The sequence below is a fragment of the Drosophila arizonae genome, chromosome 2 (genome assembly GCF_054131065.1).
Source record: "Drosophila arizonae isolate 15081-1271.41 chromosome 2, UAZ_ARI_1.0, whole genome shotgun sequence".
In the NCBI taxonomy this organism is placed as follows: Eukaryota; Metazoa; Arthropoda; class Insecta; order Diptera; family Drosophilidae; genus Drosophila; species Drosophila arizonae.
Window position 1 is genome coordinate 5,227,743 of NC_142922.1, and position 26,194 is coordinate 5,253,936.

The 26,194-nt window shown below is 35.8% G+C and overlaps 1 protein-coding gene across 1 annotated transcript in view; it reads left to right on the plus strand.

The window, feature by feature from the left end:
* The window catches only part of timeout (circadian regulator timeout), a 92,599-nt gene that overhangs the window by 15,860 nt on the left and 50,545 nt on the right, over window positions 1–26,194 (plus strand). Inside the window, exons 6-11 of the mRNA XM_018000229.2 lie at window positions 439–562; window positions 2,216–2,382; window positions 10,754–10,931; window positions 14,842–14,975; window positions 15,055–15,135; window positions 21,258–21,358. Coding sequence (XP_017855718.1) covers window positions 439–562; window positions 2,216–2,382; window positions 10,754–10,931; window positions 14,842–14,975; window positions 15,055–15,135; window positions 21,258–21,358 — 785 coding nt within the window. The remainder of the gene's footprint in view (window positions 1–438; window positions 563–2,215; window positions 2,383–10,753; window positions 10,932–14,841; window positions 14,976–15,054; window positions 15,136–21,257; window positions 21,359–26,194) is intronic.

Below are 26,194 nucleotides of genomic sequence, written 5' to 3' on the forward strand. Positions count from 1 at the left end.
CAATGTATCTATATCTATATTTGTATTCTATTCGTCTATCTATCTAACCCACGCATCTGTCCATCTATCTATGTATCTATATTTGTATCTCTCCTTCTGTCTTTTTATCAATCAATCTCTTTAGCTATGCATCTATCTATCTATGTATCTAAATCTATCTATATGTTTATCCGTTTATATATATGTTTATATAAAAGCTTTCGATGCCTAAGTTTTTGAGTATAATGTGCTAAAAATTTGAGCACACATTTCGCCCTTAAAAAAATTCTTAGTAAATCCTTAGACTCTCTTACTTATACACAAAGCTAGTATGTCTAAATGCCGTTCTATGCTGGGCTTAGGCTATCAGCTAGTCCATCACTCTTGACTATAGCATTTGAGTTTAGTTCTTCTTTGTTCTTCTTTGTTTTTTAATAATATTTCTACCACATTTTGCAGTGAATCGCTGAGCGTGCAATGTTTCCACTGGGTACTGACACGCATGCAACATGACATGGACATGATTCTGTGCGACAAGAAGCAGGCGCGTCTCTGGGCCAAGCGGCTGCATGTGGCCCTTTTGGTAAGTAAATGCTATGCTATGCATGCAAGCTAAGCTTCAATCTGAGTTGAGTGTACCACTGTGTGTGTGTGTGTGTATTAGCTTGTCGTTGTTTGCCGTTGCTTATGTAAGTGCACTTCTGCGTGCACTTTGCAAAATCTGAAACGCTTCTCCTGAATCAAGGCTTAAAACTTAAGCCAACTTCAACTAGGCAACTGGTAACTGGCAACTGGCAACTGCTTCGGCTACCTCAATGTAAGCCTTATGTTGTGCCAATTGAAGCTGAAATCCATGTACTTTAACAATATTTTGTATAAGCTGCAGATTATAATGGATGCGCTTAACCTCTTCAGAAATCTCGTCAATAGAAAATTTCCATATGTTTTGCTATAAATAATAAATAGAAAATGCCAACATGCATTTAGGTACTAAAGCTTAGTATTCTTGAAGAATAATCGGTATTTACTCGAATGTTTCTATGCGGTATTAAGATAAGATTTAGTAGATTAATTTCGGTATAATATTATACTTATGTAGGTGAAATGCTAAAGCCAGTTTGTAAAAACTTCTGGGAAAAGGGCTATTGGATTTTTGATTTATTTTCTAATCTCTTTTTGTTCCTACTTTCTAATATCAAGCTTGTTCAAATTATTTCTCTTAACTTTTTGTTATAAAATCTTAGTCTTTCATCAGTTTTTTCTATATGTGATTTAGTAAATCCTAAGATTGTGGATTATTTTCTATTTACTATTTCAAAATGATAACAGATTTGACTCTCAAATAACCTCAATTAACCTAAATGTAGGTCAAAGTTATCTTAGTGCACATGTTCGCAGATCCCTCTTGGCAGATTAATGCAGTTTACTTGCCCTACCATCTCAACTTTATTGCTATCTAACGTCACGTATTTTTTTTTTACCAATATTACATTTCTCACGTTTTACACCCACAGTGCTTAGATTTATTTTAAAGCTTGATTGAATTTCCTCTTCCTTTTTTTTTAAATTTAAATTTATAAAGTATTTTACTTGGCTTAGAAGTAAATGAGAAAATTCTTATTCATTCCTTTCTTCTGTCTTATGGCTCATGGTGTGAGAACAAAGCAATTTGGTTTTATTAAGAAATCAAAAGTTAAATTAATTCTTCAATTGCCATAAAGAAATAAAGTGCCAATGCTGCTGTTAAAATGGAATCGAAGAGTAATAATTTTTTTTTTTAAATAAAAATTCGAAGTGAATGTTAGTAAAATAGAAAATTATCATTAGATTACTTTTTTTTTTAATATGAACAACAACACATTACATGAACAAGAATAATACATATTAGTGCATTATTCATATTAAATTATATAAATCGATTTCATTTTGATTTAAGTATCTAGAAACAATTTCGGAGTTAAAAGCAATTTGCTGTAAATCAAAATTTAAAACATTTATACATTCATGACGAATAGGTTGTTAAATAATTTGTAGTATTTATCTATAAATTTCTTATTGAATTGAATTGTTTGCGCTCAACTAATTGCAAATGCATTTCACACTTGCCAGCATGCTCCAGATGTCTTAAATGGTTGACAAACACATTAATGCTCTAAGGATATAAATTTATATAGATATATATGTGTATTCTTAGATATTTCTCACGTATATTTTTTTTCCTATTTCTTAATTAAAGACATTCCGTGAATTGCTGCAGAGCTTGCTGGCCCTGCAGAAGCTGAAGGATGATGACAACGCGCGTGGACTGTTCGATATGTTATTGAACAATGTGTGCTATGTGCTGGAGTACAGGGAGACAATACTGCATTTGTTAATGAACTACAATGAGGCGCACAGCACAAAGTGAGTAACCAAGCACATAACTATCAGTGAGCCCTTAAAGCATATTGGAAATAACTTGAAAGGCATGCCAGACAGGCAGCCGGCCAGCAGGAGGCGTCGGGCGCCCATGCCTGATTGCTACTACTCCTGCTGCTGCTCCTGCTGTTGCATGTTTGATGGGAGATTGAGCCTTGATGGTCACAAATAACTAAGGCAAACACACTGACACTCGCACTCACACTCGCACTCGCAGTCGCAGTCGCACTCACACTCACGCTCAGTGGATAGCAGCCGCTTAATAGGATTACCAAGTGGAGCTGCTGCTAAGCCGAAAATATGTATGCAGCTACTAACTGGCATTCGAAGCTGAGTGCTTGGCTAAAACCTTTCGACCCAATCGACAATCAGGCATTGTTTGTCTTGACGGCATGCCTTTGTCTTAAGTCTTGGCATGTTTGTTTGGCTATTTGCGCAGCTGTCTGTCCCTGTGTGTGTGTGCGTGTGTGTGCATGTGTGTCTGCGGGTGTGTGTGCATTCACAACAACAACAACAACAACAACAACAAATGAACTAGTTGCGCTTTGAATTTCGACAGCCAGCGAAAACTTTAATTGATTTTACAAGCATGTGCTGCACGCGTGCTCTGGCATTAAAATTATAGAATTTGCCAGCTCGCAGAGTTGGGTGGATTAGGTTGGCTTTGGTCGGTCGATGTGAGCGAGATTCTGGCACGCAGCACATGTTTTGTATACCCTGTACACTGAAGAAATGGGGTGTCCACTAGGTTAAGTGAGCGTCCGCATGGGGTTAATAGATCTGATATCTATTGTTGATTTTTGAAGTATATTAAAAAACATGTACTATTTCTCTTTAATAAATATCGATAGATATTGAACATAGTGTAATACAAAATATATATGTATTTAAGTATGAGCTTCTGAGAGCATAGCTGAAGAGAAAAGATTTGTTTGATTCATTTTTAAATGTTCAGCTTCGATAAATATTGATTAAACATTGATTGCACAGCTTTTCTCATGCCTAGATGGATGCCTGGATGAGTCTATATGATATGGTATACATATATGATAAACACTTCTATATAAACTACCATAGCAACTCTCCATCATAATCGATTAATCGCTTGAACATCATGTATAACCAAATATCATCTAATATATACTCATCCATATAAAAACTTCTAGGCCTACAGCCAAAAGAGCGCTGCACAATTATCAAACTTCACATGCAAGCATAATAAGCTGTTACGATTCTGTTGAATTTACATTTCCTGATCTTCGATAAATATCGATTTGACAACGATAACTTTTGTATTTTATCTATAGAGTGGGCAGTCGAGAAACTACTAAACTTTTGTTTCTCGCAGAGGATATATTCCAGTCGACCTTGCAATACTCGTATTGCTATTTTGGTTTGGGCTCGTACCAGGGCTGCATTTCAATTAGCAAGTTCATAGCTGACAGCAGGTAGGATCTACCCCATAACTGATTTACATAGTTACTTACACACGCAGTGGGCATGCACTGAGCTCGCTCTCACGGCGCTCATTAACACAGCACACGGTCGCTGCCAGTTGGTTGGGTCTGTTACTCCACTAAATAACTCGACTATGGATTGGGGCAGGGGCAGCAGCACCTCTCGGCATCTAGCTGTGGACCGAATGCGTGCCAGCACTTTCAATTGCCATTAAGTTGTGACGAAATTTTCGTAGTTTGCACTCTTGAAGGTTTTTGTCTTTGTTGGCCCCCGAACTAATCCATTCCATTTAGATAATTGCAATTTTTCGCCTCTGCTGCTCTATGTGTGTGCATGTGTGTGCATGTGTGTGCGTGTGTGTATTTTCAGCAAAGCGTTTTCCACTTGCACATTTCTAAGCGGATGCACAAATTTGTCTGTCAAACAAACTGGCTCAATGTGGTGCAGTCTGTCGATCCGATCCACCTGCAATAAATGACTGGAAAGTGTGTTTTTGTGTCACACACAGTCAACGACTGCAAATCAAACTAAAACAAATGCAAATCTCTACCATGGGAAATCAGCGTCGTTATTCATCAAATTGCATCAACCAGAACCTTCCACTCATCCTTCTTCTACTCCGTCGCACGCAAAGACAACGCAATCGTATTTCTTCAACTCTCCTGTGAGTTGCAACTGTATTAGGTATTAATATTGGTTCGCTCTCGACTTGACTCTCGTTGCTGCATTTAATATTTAACATGTATTTATATGTATAAATGAAATTGGCAAAGATAATGCAGACCAATAGAAATCAATAAATAAAAGGCAGATTGGATTTTTCCAAAGGGCCTTCAAACCTGTGAAACAATCTGAAGATTTTAGCTATAATATATTTTAATAATAATACTATTACGTTTTTCACTATAAAATTAGAATATTTAATCTCATTTTTTGGCTTTTAATATCTATTTTATTTTTTTTAGTCGTAAACTTTACAGTCATAAAAAATATTTATTTTCACCATTTGCTCAGTTCGTTCCACTGTGTGCTTCGCACACAAATCGCTGGCAATCTGCTGGCAATGATAGCTGGGGTTCAATGAGTCAGTCTCGATGAAGAGCTGGACACAGATACAGACAGATATTAGATGGATTGCAATGCAGTCGGCACGCTCAAAAGCTCCGACTAAATTAATTTAGCGCGCAAACAGGAAATTGACAGCGAGCGGCAATTGAGAAAATGCAGTTGGGAAATACACGACGGACGCAACAAGGACGAACTGTGCTGGGTTAGGTTTAGTTTTGACTAGTATATGTGTGAAGGGAGGATAAGAGTTGGATGCCTACATATACTTACATAAGTAAATACACTTTTAAGTTACTCAAAAGCTGACTTCATGCTAAAGCTGATTAAAAGTTAAAGGTGAAATATTTAAGAATGTTACGAGTATTATTAAATCAAGTTTTTTTTTAATTCTTCAATAATTAGGATTACAATTGTATATTTTAGTTATTATCATAACTGACTGTAGTTTCATTTAGAGTTAACTCTATATAGCTAAGGATGATTAAGAAGAATGATTAAGAAGAATTATTGTTTTTGTTGGGTGTGCCTGACTAGCAAATACAATTTAAAATTGTGCTTAACAACAGGTTTTCCTATCTTGATAAAAATAGATGTATCCGTATATAGAACATTATTTGTAATACCATAAGGAAATCCTTACACATAGATTTATAGGTTAAGCTCTAAAATTCGACACATTTGGATCGATTGTTATCGATTTCAGGAGATGAAAAATTTAAAAAATGCTTATAACAAACTCAAAGTTTATTCTGACGTTATTAAGAAAAGATTAAGCAAAAGAGAACAGATTGATAAAGATGAGATGGGCACAGAAGAGATGAAATACATATAAGATTTAATATCTTTAATATAGTTCCGATAGAGAATGAAATATCATTAGAGCAGGTATAAAGAAAAGAAGAGCAGAACATATAAGATGTCTTTATGAGAAGTCTCTAATATGGACGCTCTACAGAGATGGAAAAAGCTGAGATGCGCAAGAGAAGTTTTGAAATGCATATATGAATTCTATATAAGCAGTCTCTAATATGGATCATATAGAGTAGATAATATTATTCCAGTAATAAGTAAGCCCTACCTACGATAAATGGCCCACCATTAATAATAGTGGGGTATATGTTAGTTTGCATCTTAATCTTATTTGAGTGCTATTATTAACACTCAAAACAGTTGCAATTGCAGCTGTCAAAAATTAGATGGATCGATTAAATATTAAGTTGCAAATTATGCAAATCTATTTTAGAGATTGCATTCAATTAATCTTAGCAATTAGCGATAAAAGCAAGTGCCGTTGCCGTTTTCGTGCTGCAATCAGAGCAATTTGGGTGCCTGAGAGAAATTGAAGCCTTTCGGCATTCGCATGAATTATTTATGAGCTGAGGCACATTTACAAAGTGGGAGCCAGAAAGTGGGTCGGCCTTTGAGTTTTGCCCGCCTGCAATCAGCGCCCATCACTCATTGTTGAGTGTTTGTTGTTGCTGCTGTTGTTGTTTTTGTTGTTGTTGTTGCTGCTATTGTGTTGCTGTCATAATTAATAATATTTTCATTATAAACGTCTTATGGCAGGGAGCAGCGAGCTCGCTAACCATTTGCCCTGCTACTGAGCGCAATTACATTTTATCATTTATTCAACATGCGCTCAAGCTTGGCCCCAATGAACAAAGCCGCGCCCCAAACACCCACTCAGCCACCCCTTTTCCACAGCGCCCACCCAAACCACAGTTTGCGCCCGAAGTCTTCTAATTAATTCTATGCGCTGCCCAACATTGTTGTCAGCTGTTGTTGTTGTTGTTGTTGCTGTCGTCCATTTAATCAGCGTAAACGCGAATATCAAATCAAGCATGGCCAGTTACAGCAGCAGCAGCAGCAGCAGCAGCAGCAGCAGCAGCAATAGTAGTATTAGCAGGAGTAGCAGCAGCAGGAGCCGTGGCAGCAACAAGCCGCGTGCATAACAAATTAATTATAAATAATTTATTAACGATTTATCTTTGTCTCATTTGGCAACACATGAGTTTGAGCTATGCTGCAACTGAGTGCGTGTGTGCGAGTGTATGTGTGTGTCGATGTGTGTGTGTGTGTTATTGTAGTGGCATGATTGTCGCATCGCTGAGTTTTAGTTGAAATCGATTTGTTACCTGCTGTAAACTGTTTTGGTGTGGCATGCAATTTGTTCTGCTACCTCACAAGCACCTACACATTTATATATATACATATTTGCACACACACACACACACACACAGTATAGTACACCCACATTCCACAAACTGCGGTTGCTTGGCTTTGCGGTCAGCAAATAGCAGCAGTTGCACATGCGACCAGCCACCCTCAGCCCCGCCCGCCCTGCTTGGCCCTGCAGTTAGCTTGGGGCACAGTTATACAGGTGTCATCAGCATGATAACAGTGAATATATTGATATAGAGCCTGCCTAAGGATTATTTGAGTTTAATAATTATGCTGAATATGCTTACGATTGAGTTGCGCTTGAAGGGCCTGAAAGCGTTTTAATTAAAGTGTAATTCCAAATTGCTGATTTAGTGTGAATAACTGTTAAATGTTTACTAAATACAGCACATAAAATGTCAGATTGAATTTGTTTATCTTATACATTGTAACTAGTCTAAATTATAATTTATAGCAAATCGATAATTATCGACAGCTAAAATGTATATTATGAATTGTTTTAATTAGTCTAATCTATAATTGACTGCAAATCGATAACTATCGATAGCTAAAGTGTCTCATAATTTTAATAAATGACAACACATCGATAGTTTTCTATAATTCAAATGTCATTTACTGCTCTCCTAAATTTCATGTATGCCTTCGCATAAATGCATTTAGTTATGCCAAATGATAAATCGCAACACATCGATAATTATCGACAGCTCTAATGCGAACTAATGCTCGCTTAATGAGTACAAAATTTCACGTATGTCATTAATTTCAACATCCAAACACGGGGCGTTCATTTTCATGCTCCACTTGCTGCCATTTGCTGCCACTTGCCACTTGCGGCAGCCATTGACAGTGTTGTGGTAGGCGCAGCGATTGCTGTGGATCGATTGCATTCTATGCGAGCTGCTATAATCAACGGAACATTCGATGCAATTGGTTGTTTTTAATGTACAGCACAGCACAACTTTTCGACGTTATCTGGCACAGGCAAAGGCAGCAAATTATCAGCGAATAGCGGGCGTTACCTATGACCCAAAGTGGACTGCCCGAAAAGCGGAATAATTTCAATTTAAAAGCGAAATCATGTTAACTAAATGAAAACTTTAAGTAAACAAATGGAAAAGTAATGCGGGTGGCTGGGCTGTTATATACCCTGTATGAAATGCAGGATATGTTTCGGCTTTAAAAAAGCTTATTTTAGAAATGCATAGAATATAATTATATATCTTATTTTCCACAGGTTATTTGTTTAATTAGTTTTTAATTTACTCGTACACCTACTATGTTCAATTACAAAATCCTTGATATATTTGACTTTGCTAATTGGCTAAATATTCACAGAGTTTTACATTGAATTCCTGCGTACCTAACGCTACCTCTGGGCAAAGTGTGGCTGTCCTCTGAGTGTGTGTGTATGTGTGCAAGGGTGTTTTCTGTGTGTGAGTGTGTGTGTGTGTGTGTGTGTGTGTGTGTGTGTGCCGACAACCAATTTCATTACAAATGCATTTCCCTTGACAGAAACTGCGAGGCTCGTCCTGCGGCATATTGACCGCATTTTGGATTATTCTGCGAGTTTCTAGCGGGCTCTATTTAAATTCGCAATGAATCTGCATAAATTTTTCAACCAAATAGCGTCGTCTTGCTGATACCCTAACTATTGATAATTATATGCAGATTGATGAGCACTATAGCATATTAAATAGTATTATGCAAACCTGAATATATAAATAACTAAACGAGTGCTTTAAATCAATACAGAAATAATATTACTCCCTTCAATCAAATAATTCCAAGGTCTGCAATGCAGGGTATGTTCGGGCTACGCACATATCTATCTCTACTCTATTTGCACTATTTATATGTGCTATATTTGCGAACTGAGCCCCCACGAATCGATCAGGTCTAGCAATTACAGAGCGCACCAAAGGACCCCGTGCACAAGGATATGCCCGCACGTATGCAAATATTGCAAAATCATGTTTGAGGGGAATTTCAACAATAGCCGCGCATTCAACGCATTTATCCGATAATTTTTTTTTATGTCGTTTGGTAATTTGGCAATTTAAATACCCTGTAACGTATAGACTTGAAAGAACTCCTGAGTTAGTTTATATATTATTCACTTGATTGCTGTTAGAGTAAATTGCATTGAGAGAGGGTAATAGACTATGACCTCAATGTATCGAGTGGTTTATCGGTTGCTATTATTTATCAACAAGTTGATCAATAGCTATCAGTATCGATATTTTTATCGATAATGACTAAATTTATTTGGATTAGCGAAGAGTTCGCAGAGCAATCGATTATTGCTATCGATAAAACTTTCTTGACAATTAGAATAAAAAAAAAATTAAAAATAAAATAAATTGAAGCTGGAACAAGACTATCTGGGGCTATCAATATTATGTAATATATTTTGATAGGACAAATTTTATTATATGTAAGTTATATCTACATATGTATTTAACATGTTTAAAATAGATACTCATGCACTTCATTCCATCGAGACGCAGATTATATCTCCTGATGTTGGAAAATATTATTTATGATTTAGGGGCAACGATATATATCGATAGCTCAAGATAGGTGAGATTCCTGCCCATGCCAGCTTCTTTACATGACAAATGCTCTGTCCATTGCGAGCGTATGCAAATGAATGGGCATTCCATGGCCTATCATTGAGAGGTATTCCTCATTTTGCCTTGTTTGCATTGTCCTTTTCTATGACGCGCGCGATTTTCATTATTCAAACGGCAATCAATCATTTTAACAAATTGACGTGCACAATGACGTTGGCTTTTTATTCACATTTTTTTCCTTTTTCTTTATTTTTGTATTTTTTATTTTTTTTTTGCTTTGACTAAAAACAATGCTAAAGTTTTGGCTATTGCTGGCTATGCGGCAGCTGATTTTGGCATTTTGTTGCCTTTCACAATTTTTTTTCGTTGCTGCTTCCTCGCAATTTCCCTTTTAAGGTTAATTTGCTAATTGGAGGCGTCATCGGCATTGACAGGGCCAAAGGCAACGGCTTCAGCCACATCATCAGTCAACGACATCCTTCGAATTGAGTTGGGCTAGTTAAGCTAAGGCAAAAGGTTGCTTGGGCCGTTTTAATGTGCTCGATGATTTTCAATAAATGTGGAGAGGAGTGGGGGAGAGAGAGAGAGAGAGAGGAAGAGCAGCTGCTGTATATGAAAATGTTGCCTTGATTGGTTTTGGCCTGACTTTAAGCTGCTTTGTGGTATCAGATGCGCTTAATTAAGTTCTTAAAGGCATGATTAATATTATTTGGGAGTGTATTTTTGGAAGAATTTCTTGCTTATTTAATTGCTATATATTAACTTACATCGTTCTATGGTTGATAGGCAAGTTAAATTGTTTATCAATAAATTGATTCATTTTAAACATTTTGTTGTTGTTGTATTGTAATAGAAATATGATAAAATATTGTTGTGCATATAAAATGCAATTGGCTCATTTAATTGAATTTCCAGCGTGTGTGGCCTCATATATTTATAAATATAGTATGCAGTAGGTACATATATATATATATCCATATATATTTTATATAGTTTCTTAATTGAATTAATGCATGTGTATGCAATAATTTGATTTAGTAGCCAACCAACCAACCAATCTCTGCTTTTGTCCACAGGGTATTCCTGCGCGACGTGGTGGATACGGCAAATGTGTTTATTAAAATGATGGAGCGCTTCTGTCAGGATGCAGTCGTTGTTCAGGACAAACGTCGTGGGGCAGCTGGCAAAAGGAAGAAGAAGAAGAAGCAACAGACATCCAACAAGCCGTCCAAGTCGTCCCAACAGCCAACGGAGGTGAGTGGAAAGTCGGTGAAAATTGAATTCATCTTTAATGCTTATAAATAAATTGCTGCATTAAATGACATTATTTGGCTTGCGGGTGCTGCCCACAGGGCATTGGCTACTGGCCACTGGCTGTTGGCTGTTAGCTGCTGGCCGCTGGTTGGCCCGCTGTGTGCGCCATAAAATATTCTCTAAATTGCCAATAAAATTTAAAACAAATAGCTGCAAAAGCGACCAGCAGCCAGCGAGCAGCGAGCAGCGAGCGGGGTCACAAAAACAATTGTCGTCTAGCATAAAGTCGGGGGCAGTGCGAGCCAGATTTATAGGTTTGATCATGAAATTTAATTGACTGAAAATATGGTTAAAAGTGAAATAAAATAAAGTCACGATAACGCCGCGACTGCTGGCTGCATTTAATTACTGGCCTCGCCTCTATTTATTTATGTTCTAGTCACTTCGACTATTTATTATGGCGTGCCGAGTGCTCTATACACACTCCAATTGACATTAATCTTCTATACGATTCGATTCGAAAATATTTCCAAGTTAATTAAAGTTTACAAACTTTTGCACAGTGTATTAAAAATAAGTTTAAAATCTCTTTTCAGCTTGCAGGGCTTGCAAAAGTTCTTTATAAAGAGGGGACATAACTTTAGACTTTTATTTCGTTTATTTTATTATTTATTATTTTGTTTTCTGTTTAGCCATCCATATTAACAGTGCACTCAACTTTGCTTTACAATTTAAAAATAAATAAATTTTTATTGAATATGCTGTAAATAGGACCGTAATCCGGATCGTCAAATATTTTTAGCTTTAGAGGCTTTAGAGTTTCTAAGGGTTTATACTATTCTTTCAGAGCTTTCCATACACTGAATCAATTAGCCAATCCTCATGCACAATTTTTTTAATGTCTGAAGATGTATATGTATTTATATAGATTATATATCATAGTAAATTTTTTTTTGGCGACAATTAAAATTGGTATCAACATCTTAGATAGTAAGAAAGCTAATATTGAGGTCGGTTTTCTGTCTTGTTTTTATTGAGTTTCCCTTAAAATTTTATACTTCTACAACTTTTTATTTTATACTTCTATAACGTCCCTGTATGCATTTCCTCATCTATCTCGCTCTCACTCAGCAACACTTGACATTGCTTTCAGCAACAGCCATCTTTGTCTCTCCCTCTCTCTCACCCTTTTATAGTGTGATAACGAGCTTGAAATGATCTTAAATAGAAACTCGATCTAAAATAACGTTCAGCAACACCTAAAATTGTCTCTCTCTATTTTATGGTGTAATAGCGATCTAGAAATGATCTAAGACACAGAGCCGCTCTAAAATTACGTTCAGCAACAGCTATCTTCGTCTCTCTCGAACTACAAATTATCTAAGACACGAACCCGCTAAGCAAAAAACATTTAGGAGCAGCGATCTTTGTTTTTCTTTTTTTCTTGGAATCACATTTAGAGTTAAACCAGTAATCTTTTAATTGATTATGTACTATATTATATTATATTTTTAAATTTTCACATATAAGTATACTATATAATATTGTTTATATTTTATGTCATTCATAATTAAATTTAAAGCTCGCAAAACTCTTAGAGAACTTAGCAATTATCCCGAGAATTCGCGCTTTAACAACACTTTTTACTATGTGTTGCTTTATGGCTGCTTGTATTTTGTTTTGCTTGCATGCATAATAAACTCAGCTAGTGCCATGGTTTTTATATTCCTTCTTTTTTTGCTGCTGTGTTTTTTAAACACTTTGACGCGTTGCAAGCGCCGTCGAGCGTGATTTCCGGCCAGAGCCGTTTTTCTGCAGTCTCCATACAGCTAGCCAACCGCCATCCACACACTGCAAACCTCAGTTGCGCCAAGGCTTTGTGCGGTTCTGTTGCCGCCATTTTGTGTGATTCGAACGGCGTGGATGGACTTTAGTTTGTACCTTTTTTTTACACGAAAAAAAAAAAAAAATGAAAAAAGGAAAACAACAATTGTGCTAATTTCTGACATATTTATTTGTACAGTCCATGCAAGCTTTTTCTTGTGCCTTGTAACAATTGTTGTACGCACACACGTCCACACATACACATACACACATAGACATATTTTGTGCGTCAATTAATTTGTGAAATGTGTGTGTGCGACATTTGTTAAAGCACCAACAAACAAGTTAAACGCACGAATTCACAAATATTGAACAGCTTTTGTCCGCTCAGTTTTCTATAAATGTTGTTAAAATATCATGAAAAAAGTAGAGAAAAAAGAGAATAACAAGCCAAAATAAAATAAATAAAAATTACATATATTTATATATATATATAAATAAAACAATGGCAAAATGTGTTCAAAATAAATGAAAATCTCTCAGTTGGCTTTGCGCATTTACATATGGTATATAAATATATATGTAAATATTATATATATTTATGGGATTACAATTTGAAAATATGCGAATAGCCTTGCTATCGACATAGTGCATATATTGTTAACATGCTCGATAAGAACATGTTAACACCAGGCCAACAAATACTGCCAACAGCAACAAAAATGTTATAATACATTAAAATATTCATATGAAAATATACCGTTTAAAAATATATATTCATTCCCATTAAGACTCTTTGCTTAGTTTTCAATTTCATTTGACATACATATGTTTTTTTTATTATATAAATATAATTGTTTGGTTCCTTTTTGTAAATAGTAGTAGTATTCCATATCAAGTTTCTGTAGGGTATCTAGTGGTTCAGCTCTCTATTCTCCACTATTTAAGCTTTGCATTTATGACATTTTAAATGTAATTGAATTCCCTTTTTTATAATATCTATAATGTTTTGTGTTTTACAGCAGCTGTTTCACATTTTTGTTGTTGCATTTTTTTGGATTTTATATTGAGAGAGACAAGAATAAGCATATTTTTAGCTTTTCATTGATAAAGTCAACTATAATAAATGTATAATAATTAATGTATGAAAAAAGCATTATCTATATTATTAATTTGTCTAATCGACTTTAAATATACAAAATAATTTCGGTATGAAAAGAAGCGGCTTATAAAAGCAAATCAAAGAGATTTTTTTTTTTTTTAATTTGAAAATTTTTTCATAAATGGATATAGAATTTTTATAGATATTTTTATGAGATACTTTATTGTGATTAATTAAAGCTGTGAGGAATGCAAAATGAAAAGTCTGCTATATACAGTTTCATATAAATGAGTTTTTATGATGTATACTTTTTCATAGTTTGTATAGTGTTTCATAAAACTGAGTTTAAACTTTCAACATATTTAGATATTTATAATAGATAACACAAAGTTTGTCATAGCAAAGAAAAGTTTCATATAATCGAGTTTTTGTGGTATATATAGTTTGTATACTGATTCATGAAGCCAAGTTTTACTCAGCATTTTAGACATTTATAATTGATAACACAAAGTTTCTCATAAAAATTCCTTCATTCAGTAATTTAAGTATATATAGTTTATAATCTAAACTGAGTTCCATTGAACACTTAGACAAACTAATTAGAGAATAGATAACAATATATGATAAATAAATAGCAATATATATGCATCACTAATATTTAAGCCTATACAAATCTAACAGAATCTTAATACATTTCAAGTCTTATAAAAAAAAAGTATGCGAGGAAACTTTCTGCATATACTTTATATGTATATCCTATACAGCTTTGTATCTGATAATGAAAAGGAACAGTTAAATTGAAGATGGAGACATCTTGTTTTATGTTTTTTTTTTTAAATTATATATTATATCAGTCAATTAGCATTTCTCCAACATGGAGGCCAACAAGGCAGCTGCAACAGACGAAATTTTATAGAGTTAAGAATATTGACTTATTTTTATATATTTTAAAGCTCTTCTACTTTTTTATACCCTCTTTAACAGGAAGAGCTTGCCACCAAATGGGCTGAAATGGCATCGGAGGTGAGTTTGCTGCTGGCCACAGAGCTGCAGTTGGCGGAGGAGCAGCAGCCGCTGCCCTTTGATGCCACCTTGGAGAAGTCCATTGACGATCAACGGTGAGTTAGCATTCATGTATATGAGAGGGGAATCCTTTTTAAAATGCAATATATATATATATCCTTTTTATGCTTGCAGCGAGGACTGCATGATGCGCATAAATAAATTGCTGCGCAACGCTAAATTGGAGTCGGCGATTGCCCTGCTGCGTGCTGCCAGGTGAGTGTCCTTACTTGCGCTGTGTCCGTGTCCTTCAAATTGAGCAACAAGCTCCAGCACAGCCGTAATCCTTTGGAAAATTTCTACCTTTAATAACTTGACATTGACTGTTGGCCGCCATTGTGCGTCAGCGCTTGCCGGGCACAAAAGAAAATTCACATAATAAATTAAGTCAGGTAAAAAGAAAATGTGGCAGCTGCCTGGGTCGCTTGGCCATTGTTGTGCTTATTTTTGGCAGAGCTTTTCCTGCTTTCGAATATCCTTTTTATGCGTTTTTTGCTTCTTCGTCTTCTTTTTTTTCGTTTAATGCGAATTTCATATTTTTGTGCAGCGATTTTCTGGCACAAACTGTCCTTGTCCCTGTCACCCGCTCTCTTTCTGTCTGTCTGTCTGTCTGTTGGTTGTGCTTAAATTAAATAGTTTTCATTTATTGCGAAGGTAGCCACGCAACGGGGACTCAACTGCCCAGGTGGCTCTGGCTGCTCTGACAGATAATAGCAGCCAGGGCACGGAATTCGTTGTTCAGCTCTTGCTGCTGCTGCTGCTTCTGTTTCTGCTCCTCATTATGCGCCATCAACTCTGTCAGTGGCTTTGGTTGGCTCTTGGTTGCTCCGCACCACCGTTGAGTTCAAGGCGAGCAGCCTTTCGATTTAATTGCCAGCTCAATTATGTTAAGCCTCCCTCACTCTTACTCTCACACTCTCACTCTCTCCTTCTCTTTCTCTCTCTATCAATGTTTATTGTTTGTGCTGGGAAAATTACGTGAAGATAAATAATTTATCATCTTTCGCGTCAACATTTTAACCGTGTTTCGACTCCCTCCAGCCGCCCACACAAGATGCGAGCTGTCCTCGCTGTCAAAGGCCGTTGTCGTCATCGTCGTTGTATTTGTCGTCAGACAGCAGCTATCGAAATGTTGCTTAAATATTTCCAAGTCATTTATTTATCAAATATCATTAAAACTTTCCACCTGCTGCACGCCGGGGATTAAATTGCGAAAATCATGCTGTTTGAAACAACGCAACAATTGTTGAGCGTCCAATTAGATGACAGTAATTGGTAGTATGACTAATTTATACTCCTTGTACCTACGAAATATGCAGATGGCACTGTAATGAAGAATGAAATGAAAACTTATTTATAATATAAATAGATAGAATACAGTTTCTTTATCAAATTATGTCAAATTTTCACACATCGTTCCAAAATTAACGTTCGCTTTCTATTTCTTCAACATTTTTAATATCGATTACCATCGATAATGCCAATTACTATCAATTAGCTAAGTTTACGATTCATAAGTGTAGAATACAAACGATTAAAATAAATTTCAATATATCAATGTGAGTACAATCGATAAATGTAGCCAATAATCGATACATTACTTTAATATGAACAAATATATTTGAAAATCAATAAATGTCAATTAAAATTGATAAATATGAGTTAAAATAGATAAATAGAGTTTTAACTCAATAAATAAGGATCCAAACTGATAAATGTCGATTAAATCGATAAATATTAGTTTTCAGTCGGCTATATATTTGATTACTTTTCCATCTAATCCAAATATTTGTAAGCTCCAAATGGATAAATATGAGCTAAAATCGATAAATATAAATTCAACTGACTAAAATTTATAAATATCGATTAAAATCGATATATATTGATTTTCAGTCAATTTACTTTCGCACCTTATCCAAATATTTGTTCCCCTATCCCAGCTTAATCACTCCATTGCTGTTATGCTACCTACAGAGTATTCAGCTAGTCTAGCAACTGTCTTGATTTCAAATTAAAATACGCAGTTGTATATACTTGTATTGAAACGGAACAATAGAACGAAAGATTCTGTTGATTGTCTAGCCGTTTGCATTGTCGTGTGCTTTACATGGCGTATACGCAATGTTGCCATTGTAATGCTTCATTTAAATTTATGTGCATTTTAATTGTTGCCAAAGAAATTGTTGCATTAAAATGTATGAAGCGGCAGTTGGCAGTTGTTGTTGTTGTTGTTGTTGATGGTGCTGCTGCTGCTGCCTTTGCTGCTGTTGCTGCTGCAGTAGCAGCTTAAAAAGGTCTAGACGCTTTTTGTGCTAATAAATTAAAATGCGATATGCATAGACCCTGAAAGCGCACCCGCTGCACCCGCTGCACCCGCTGCACCCACAGCACCCACTCGGTTGCCTTTTGTCTGCAACTTTTTCGCACTTGAGGTCGAGGGGGAGTTGTTGTGCTGTAAATGTTTTTTGCTGCCTTCGAGAAGAATTTTTGGGTAAACAAAATATTGAAAATAAACTAGAGTGTGGCCCACACACACGCACACACACACGCTCAAGCGAATGGTCTGCTTGCATATGTGTCTGGCCTGGCATGTAAGTGCCAGCTAGTGGTAGTGCCCTTGCCCCCAAGACCCCAAGATCCCGAGTCTGTGTGCGGCTGCCAACATTTTAGATACTTGCCAAGTCATACTCCATGCATATATATATATTTTTTTTTTCCTCCCCATTTTAATAACCAAATAAAAGGGAGCGTAAAAAAAGAGGAACGAAAATAAAATAGAAACTGAAAACGTTTTGGTTTTTGCTGCTCTCGCCCGGCGGCGGGTTTAATGGCAGCGCCGAGCACTGGAATGTCAGCTTGAAAAACTTTTAAGTGAAGTAAATGCGCAAAATGTTTATTCAAACTTCATTTAAGCTGCAACTCGCAGTCGGCTATGCTTGGCCCAGACCCGCCACCCAACCAAACGAAGACAACGGAGCATTTGCCCAGTTGCCTCTTAACTAAGCTTATGTTCAGCAGCGTCTGCTGTTGTTGTTTCCATTGCTGGTGCTCCTGCAGCTCCTTCTGTTACTGTTGCTGCAGCTGCTTCGCTTATTTAGCAATGTTGCAATGTTGACAGTCGCTGCTTTGCATTTAAAGCTTTTAAGCTGGCTTGTAGAGCATGTTTAGCCAATTTATCAAGTTATGTGGCAATAACTTAAGATCGAATACAACGCGGGCTATGCAATATTCGAAAGGGAATTTTTTTCTTACTGTGTTGTGTGTATTATTATTAATATTATTTTTTTGTTACTAAAAATATAGTCTTTGGTATAGCTTTATTTATAAAGTCACTATAACTTGAGTTAAAATTAAATAAATCAAAACATGCCAAAAAAATTATATACAAACTAAAAGTGGTATAAATTGACTCTACTTATTCCTTTCAATTTTATTTTTTAGCTAAACAAATTCTTAAATTATTATAATTAACACAGAATATATTATGATACAGTCGAGTCTCGATCTATTTGTACACCGCTAAATCAAAAATCGCGATAAATCGTAAAGAATTCTTTACCCTTGAAAATAGTTCGTTCTGGATAATTCTCGATTGTTTAAATTTCTGTGTAAATCGAAAAAAAAAAAAAAAATGATTTCCTTGCCATTTCGAATTATCGGAGCTGAAGTGTATTACTATGTAACATATATATTGCTACAGTAAAATATGCTCAAAATACATTCAATAGTCAAGTAAATATGAAAAAAGCAATGCTGTATAGAAATTAATTATTGCAAAATTTATGGACTCAGAAAAATACAAAAATTATTTAAGTATGCTTAATTAGATCATTTCTAGTTTATAGTGCATAAAGAGGGAGTTGGAAGTATCATTCGGACTTTAATCCTTATAATCTCAAGAATATAAATAACCCAGAATGAAATAATACTAAATGTTCTGATTATCTATATATTACACAAATATGATTAAAGTAAATATAAAAAGTAAGAAAGTTACACATAAAACTGAAAATATTTTATGTTTTGCAAATTTTAGGTATAATACACTGTAGTCCCTGTATCCTCAATGTGGATTAATATACATACTTATATACCCTTTTGTTGCAGCTGTGCGTTCTGCGTGGTTTATTGACTTATCCAAGTAGAAACCACATCAGTAGTATTATTATATATCCTCTTATATGCATTATATATGTATAACCTTACGCTATAATAGCAAGCATTATTGATTGCAATTGGTATTCGTGTGAACCACATTGTCATTCCCACATTGGCCCGATATTCCGCAAATAACCCACATTCGATTCACCTGAATTGTATAATTAACCATATTTGGTGCCCAGTTCCGTTGCTAATTAGCCAGGATGCAAGTGCAAAAGTTGTGCATTAAATATATTTAAATATAATGTGTGTGTGTGGGTGTGGCATAAGTTACCAATGAACTCCTGATGCAGGGCCAACGGCAATTAGCAGTTGGCCAAAACCCGAAAACTATTTATTATGCAAAATGTACACCAAATACTTTTTATGAGGGCAGAGCACGGTAACTGTGTGTGTGTGTGTGTGTGGCTGTGTGAATTCGTTTGTGTGTTTGTGTGTGGCATGTCTTTCAATTTATTGGCGCTTGACGGTGGCAAACATAAGTTGCGCTATCAGTAGCAGAACATAACGCGGCGAAACGGCAGCCAACTGAATTGGTCCCACAGCAGCTGCCACGCTGGCTGCTTGCTAACGATATGAGTGGAGAGGCAGCAAACGATGCAAAGCATGTTGCAAGTCGATAAATCTCTCGCTCTCGCTCGCTCTCTCTCTCTCTCTCTCTCTCCCTGCCTCCCTCTCACTCTATCCCTCTCTCTGTTCTACTCGGTTTCTAACTGCGTGCGTAGTTGGATATTAAGCTGCTGCCAAATATTAAATTAACAGCAACGACAACGTTGCAAAGCCTGCAACTGGTGTATGCAGCAGACACACCCACACTCGCACACCTACACCCACACACACACACATGCAACTGCAACACGCAAGGATTATTTGTGTGCTGCACCAAAAATGCGGTCCCAAGTGCAACACGGTGCGGCAGCTACGATGTGATGCAAGCAACTGCCATTGCCAGTGGAGCAGCTTTCTATTTGTTGTGCGTGTGTATGTGTCTCTTTCTCTCTCTCTCTCTTTCTCTTTCTGTGTGTGTGTGCAACACGAGAAATTTTAACGCAATTTTAAGCGCATCAATTTCATTTTGTGAAAGCTAAAAGCTCCGCTTGTTGCATGTCCAGCGTACGCAGCGTGCAACATGATGTGCACGCTGGTTATTGTCATTAAAAAAAAATTGCTATTGTTGTTGTAATTGCTGTTGTTGCTGCTGGGATATAGGCCATGGCTTAAGGTCGACTTTATCATGTGTGCTTTTAGAGCGAGTTTTTAATTGGATTGATGCAGCAGCTATGTTTCGGCAGACTCTTCTGCCTCTTGTATTGTGGAAAGTAGTTGATAAATTATGTTTTTGCCTTAATTGCTTTGCACTGAGTATATATTCATTTATACATGCATATATACATGAATATTTACTTAATATATTCATCATCATTATCCTTCTGATATTCAGCATCTGATTTAATTGATGGTATTTGGTATTTGTATGCAGGCTTGACTTAATAAAGTAATTAATATTTCTTATATATTTGTATATGCGTGGAAGCATAGCTCAAATGTATACAAAATTATATAAATATTTACATTTATATGTGCTTAAAAATAAATTTAAAAATAATATTAAATGGCATATTCATATATTTTTATTTTGTGTACCTACAAAATATAAATTGTTTAAGAATATAAAAATATATGTATTATAAGTTAAATACAAGCTTTTTTGTGTTTTTATAAGCGTAGTTATATATATAATAAAATTAAATTTTACAACAAATTTTTTTAAATATATTTTTTATTATTATAATATTAATTTAGTTAATAAATAATAAATATTATTAATTTTTGTCTATTTAAAAAAAAATATATTTACATATATTTTTAATAATGTATTTTCAAGCGATTCCCAGCTTTGGGCTAAATAATCTAGTTTTCAATATTTAAAGCCATTTAAAATTCTTGATTCGACACTTTCTTAGGCATATATTTTTTTATGCTAAGCTTGCTTACCTTCGAAATTAAATTTCAATCTCTAAAGTAACTTAAATTTAAAGCTTAAGATTCTTATATACAATTATTTGCATTTATATATTTAAATATATTTACACTCATATATTTATCTATACCCATTTGTAATGTAGTCAAATTTCTTATTCCATTATTATATTATTATTATAAATTGCATTTCGCAGGGAAGTTTGGCCAGAGGAGGATGTCTTTGGTTCATATACCGCAGCACCGGAGGATGAATTGTTGCTGCTACGCGAGATTTTCATGCACAACATTACAACAGGTGAGTGTAGGTGTGCTTATGTGTATTTTTAGGTGGGGCTGACTGAGCGTAACCAAGTCCGGTTCAGCTCGGCTCGATTTCAGCTTGTTAATTATGTTTTATTGTAATGCATTATGAAGCGACATGCTGGTTGGGCTTTTAATTAAAAATGAAAATCTGCCACTTGGCATTTGCGTGTCATTTATCTTGCAGGCTCCCCCTTCCCCTCTCCCGCCCTCTCTTTCTCTCTGTCTTGCTCTCTCGCTGCATATGTCTGTTATCTATCTCTCTCCCTCTCTCTCTCGGCTAATTGTAGCGCTCCATTTTGCATTTGGACTCTATAAATTTGTTGGCTTGAAATAAGCCAAATTATAGCGTAAAGTTTCTGCAATGTCTTACTTACTCTCTCGCTCACTCTCGCTTTCTCCCTGAATGTCTGACTGTCTCTTTCTGTGCTTCTTCCTGCCTTCTTTCTCTTCTCTCTCAGCCTGTCTGTAGCCTTGTTGCACTGTGCCTGCTGCTGCTCTAAGTTTATATATATATATATACTCGCCTGTGATGTGTGTAGAGTATATTGGCTTTATACATATTCTGTTTTTTGCTCGATCTGATTGAAAGGTAGGTCTTGGGCTAATTACTCAAAAATCGATTTGCTCTTGACATTCTTTAAAGATTGATCTAAGCTAATGTGGGCGTGGCAAGTCAAGTAACCAGAGTTTCATAGCTGATATAGTTCTCATATTCATATTGACCGTACATCTAGATCTATAAGCTAAGTCATTCGTCTTTCTCCATATTTCAGCTGTTTTTTAACCGTGAACGGGTATTATGAAGTTGGTAGCGACTTGATTGCAAGTTTCTTAGTTATTTTATGTGCGCTTTGGCTCCTTTTGGCTTTTTGCCTTTTGGCTGTCCTGCGCTTAACAAATTATCCAGCTGAAATTCTTGCGCTTCATTAAAAGTAAAAAATGGCATCACAGGACGACTGGCCAACCAACAGCGGCTCCTGCAGCCAGTCTCCTGTGCCCTATCCCCAATTTCCTGCTCCCTTTTACTCCTTAATTCGGTAGTCAAAAGCGTCTCTGCTCTGCCAAATGAAAATATATTAAATGCGTAATTGTTTTTTTTTTTTTTCGCGTATTTGTTTTTTTTGTTGTTGAACGCGCTGAATGCTCTGCCAAGTGCATTGGGCTGTAAAATTTGTTGTTTGCGTTTGTCGCTTCATTCGATGTGAAGTTTTCTAGGCAACATTCGCTATTTATTTATTTTTTTATTTTTCAGCTCAGCTCAAGGCAATATTTAGCTTTGGCTTACGCATTTCGTATGCCAACATGACTTTTCTATTTTCAAGTGATTTTCCATTTATTATATATGTACATATCAAACTTTTTCATTCTATTTGCAACTCAACGTTGGCACCTGCCACTCTCACAGCTTTCTATATACATAAATACATATATGTATGTATCCCTTATAATACTATATATATATACATATATATTCTATATGACTTATCGCTGTCGATGCACCTTGCAGCGCACTGGAAAAGTTTCTGACAAGCGTTTTAGAACACAACCATGGCTGACAGTTTTCCTCTTTTCTTCTTCTGCTGCTGCTAGTTTTTCTTCCTTTTTTTTTTTTTTTTTTTTTTTTTTGCTTTCCTGCTAAAATATGAGCACATATGCAGCAGCTAGTCATACACAGATAATACTTTTTAGGGGCTAATGGGCATTGCGGAGTGAAAAGACCTTGGCAACGGCAAAGTTTCCAGCTTTGCTGCACCTTGCAGATTATCTTTATTCCTTATATATATGTATATATAAATACATATAACTTTTTTTTTTTTTTTTTAATGTAATTTATGATTTTAGTTTTTGCGCAAAAGTTTGGAAAGTTGTTTTTATTTTAAATATTACATTTTTATACATTTATATGTGCTATATTCACGCCCTGAGGAAATCTGCTTTTAATGTGAATCTATGTTGTCACAATTGCCCCCACATGAGTGTATTTTACATGAGAAATTTTTTATTAGAAATTATACTGAAACATCGCCCTTCTCTGCGATTCTCATAATTGAACGCTGTTACCAGCTATTTATGCTTAGATTCTTGCAAATTAGTAAACTTTTTCCGCTCTTTAACATATTTTCTCTTCATAATCTTCTCTTCATAATGTTTTCCTCTTCTTTTATTCATTTGCATATCTTAAAGCCATTGGCAGTAATTCGATGCGTTATTTGAATATTGAGTACGTTAATAAAGGCGCGAGTGCGTCTACCCTGAAGTAGTTTAAACTAGTTCAGCTGCTGCTGCTGCTGCTGCTGTTCTTGCTCCTGTCTGTTGTCTGCTGTCTCTCTGTCGCTCAATCGGTTTGTCTGTAGCTGGAAGCGCTGATATACTCCATGTCCATCTTTTGTCCCGGTGTCCAGATGAAAGGGAACACGTTTAGCTCAAAGCGTTGCAAACCCTTTATTGTGTCTGCGCCATTGTTTGAAGCTTTTGAGCTCGTTAAGCCCCAGACGTAAAGCGCACCTCCTTCTAGCCGCCACGCTGGGGATTTGCTGGCCAGCTTAACGCCCCGGGGCCAGCCAATAGATTGATGGTCGGTTGACAGTTAACCAGTCTAAAAAAAATGCCAAATATGCATGCATGTGTGTGAGTGTGTGTGTGCGTGGTGTGTGTTGCGTATAAAAAAGGCAGCAATTCTTATTAGAGAGGTGGTTTTGAATGGGGAATGCCCACTTGCATGAAAAGTTGGAGCGTATTCAGAAAATGTTTTTAAATTAAATTTTTTTTAATGAAAAAAATCAATAGTTAAAAGTGAGAATTGAATTTTTATATAAATATAAACATTTAAATATATGGATATATAAATATATATATTTGTAAATATTTATTTATATGTATAAACATTATTTGATAAATATTCAACTCACAAGTATCGAGAATATTTATTGCATCAATCCCTATATATACAATATTTTAAAAATATACAAAATATTATTTTTTATAATGAACAAATACTCTCTCAAACTATTCAAACTTGGCGCGTGATATTGCATAAAAGTATCAGAGGATTCATTCAGCTTTACTTTCAGTGCAGACAGTTGACAAATATTTAAAGCCAATAAACATAAAATGTTTGTGGAATGCTCTAGGGTATTTGAATAATACAAATATTAAATGTTGCAGCTAATGCGATGCCTGGGCCGGCGTTGCGTCGCCAGCTCCCCAAAGTGTCCTTTGAGCGGTTCAGTCTGGGATTTTATTAATTACCAGCGACCACAAACTGCATGCTGTATGCTGTATGCTGCATGTTGCATGGTGCACGGTGCATGGTGTACGCTGCGTGTTGCATGTGGCGAGTGGTTTTCGTTTAATTAACAATTTTTTTTTTTTTATTATTATTATTTCAATTTATTGCGCGTGTCTATTTGGCGATTTTTTCTTCCCTTTTTTATTTGCTCAGCACAAGGCAAATAAAAAATTGAATTGGCATTTAAAATTATTTATGCTCATTGTCGTGTGTGTGTCAGTGTGTGTGTGTGTGTGTGAGTGAGTTTTGCATTGTTTCATTTTGAATTTCCATTTTCTTTACCATTTCAATTGAATTGAATATGAATGTTTGTTAAGGTCCAAGCCAGACGAGCCGTACGCTTAGTTAAATCTTAATCAAGTTGCTTTCCTGACTTCGATTTGTGGCGCGCATAATAAATGATGATAATCCCCTCAGCCCGCGCTCAAACTTCTCTCAAATCAGCAGCCAAAACCAAAAAAAAGAAGATATATATATATATATATATATAGAAGTAACACAAAAATCCACTCAAGTGGTAAAGCAAAAAGTGCAGAGTGTTAAAGGCAGACAGCAGCGTGTTGAATATACATACAGATAGATATATATGTATATGTGGATGTGCGTGTATATGTGAAGGCAAGCTCTTAACAGATTTCGCAGCGCAAACAAGTTGGTCGCCTCGTTGTCCTGCCCAGCCAGTGGTGTCCTTTAGCTCTGTAGTCGTTTGTCTCGAATAAAAATACAAAGTTTATGTTATGAACACAAATAAAAACAAAAACAACAACAACAACAACAAAACTCACCAAGAACAACAGAAGAGAGCGCGTGTTGCTGGGCAAAAAAGCGAATAAAATACAATAAAAACAAATAAAATATACACGGAACACACTCGCAACACAAACACACACACACACATACATACGCACACTTAGTACATTTGCAACTGACACAGCTTCAACTGCTGCTGTTGCCACAGTTGGTAAGGAAGCCGCAGCTAAAGCTAAAGCCACTTACTCGCTTGCATATATATACGAGTCTGTGTGCGTGTGTGTCTGTATAAAGGATAGCAAGGATACCATTCAGCAAGTCCGGCTAGCATACTTACTCAATTAGGTGACACGAACTGGCGCTGGCTTGTCACTGATTTGCCTCTCAGCTGGCTTTCAGCCGCTACCAAGTTTATGTCGTTCCCTTTTGGCTTTTAATAGCTACAATTTGTTTATGATCTTCGGTTTAAGGGTCTCTGTGTGCCATGGTCTTTGTGTGTGTGTGTATGGGTGTGTGTGTATAAACTCTGGCAATCAATGCCTTAATTATGTCAACAAGCACCTTTAAATGATTTGGTTTGCTAATTGCCTGGGCATCAAATTTATAAGGAATGGGCAGTTCATAGGGTTGAGCAAGTTAAAATGATACTTCAGACAAAGCGTAGGCTAGATTATAAATAAATAAAGTTATATATAGATGGGAATATATTACATGTATTTTGGAGTCAATATTTAGATATTTTAAAAAATGTTTGTTTATGCCAGATTTATTCAACTATATAATATTACA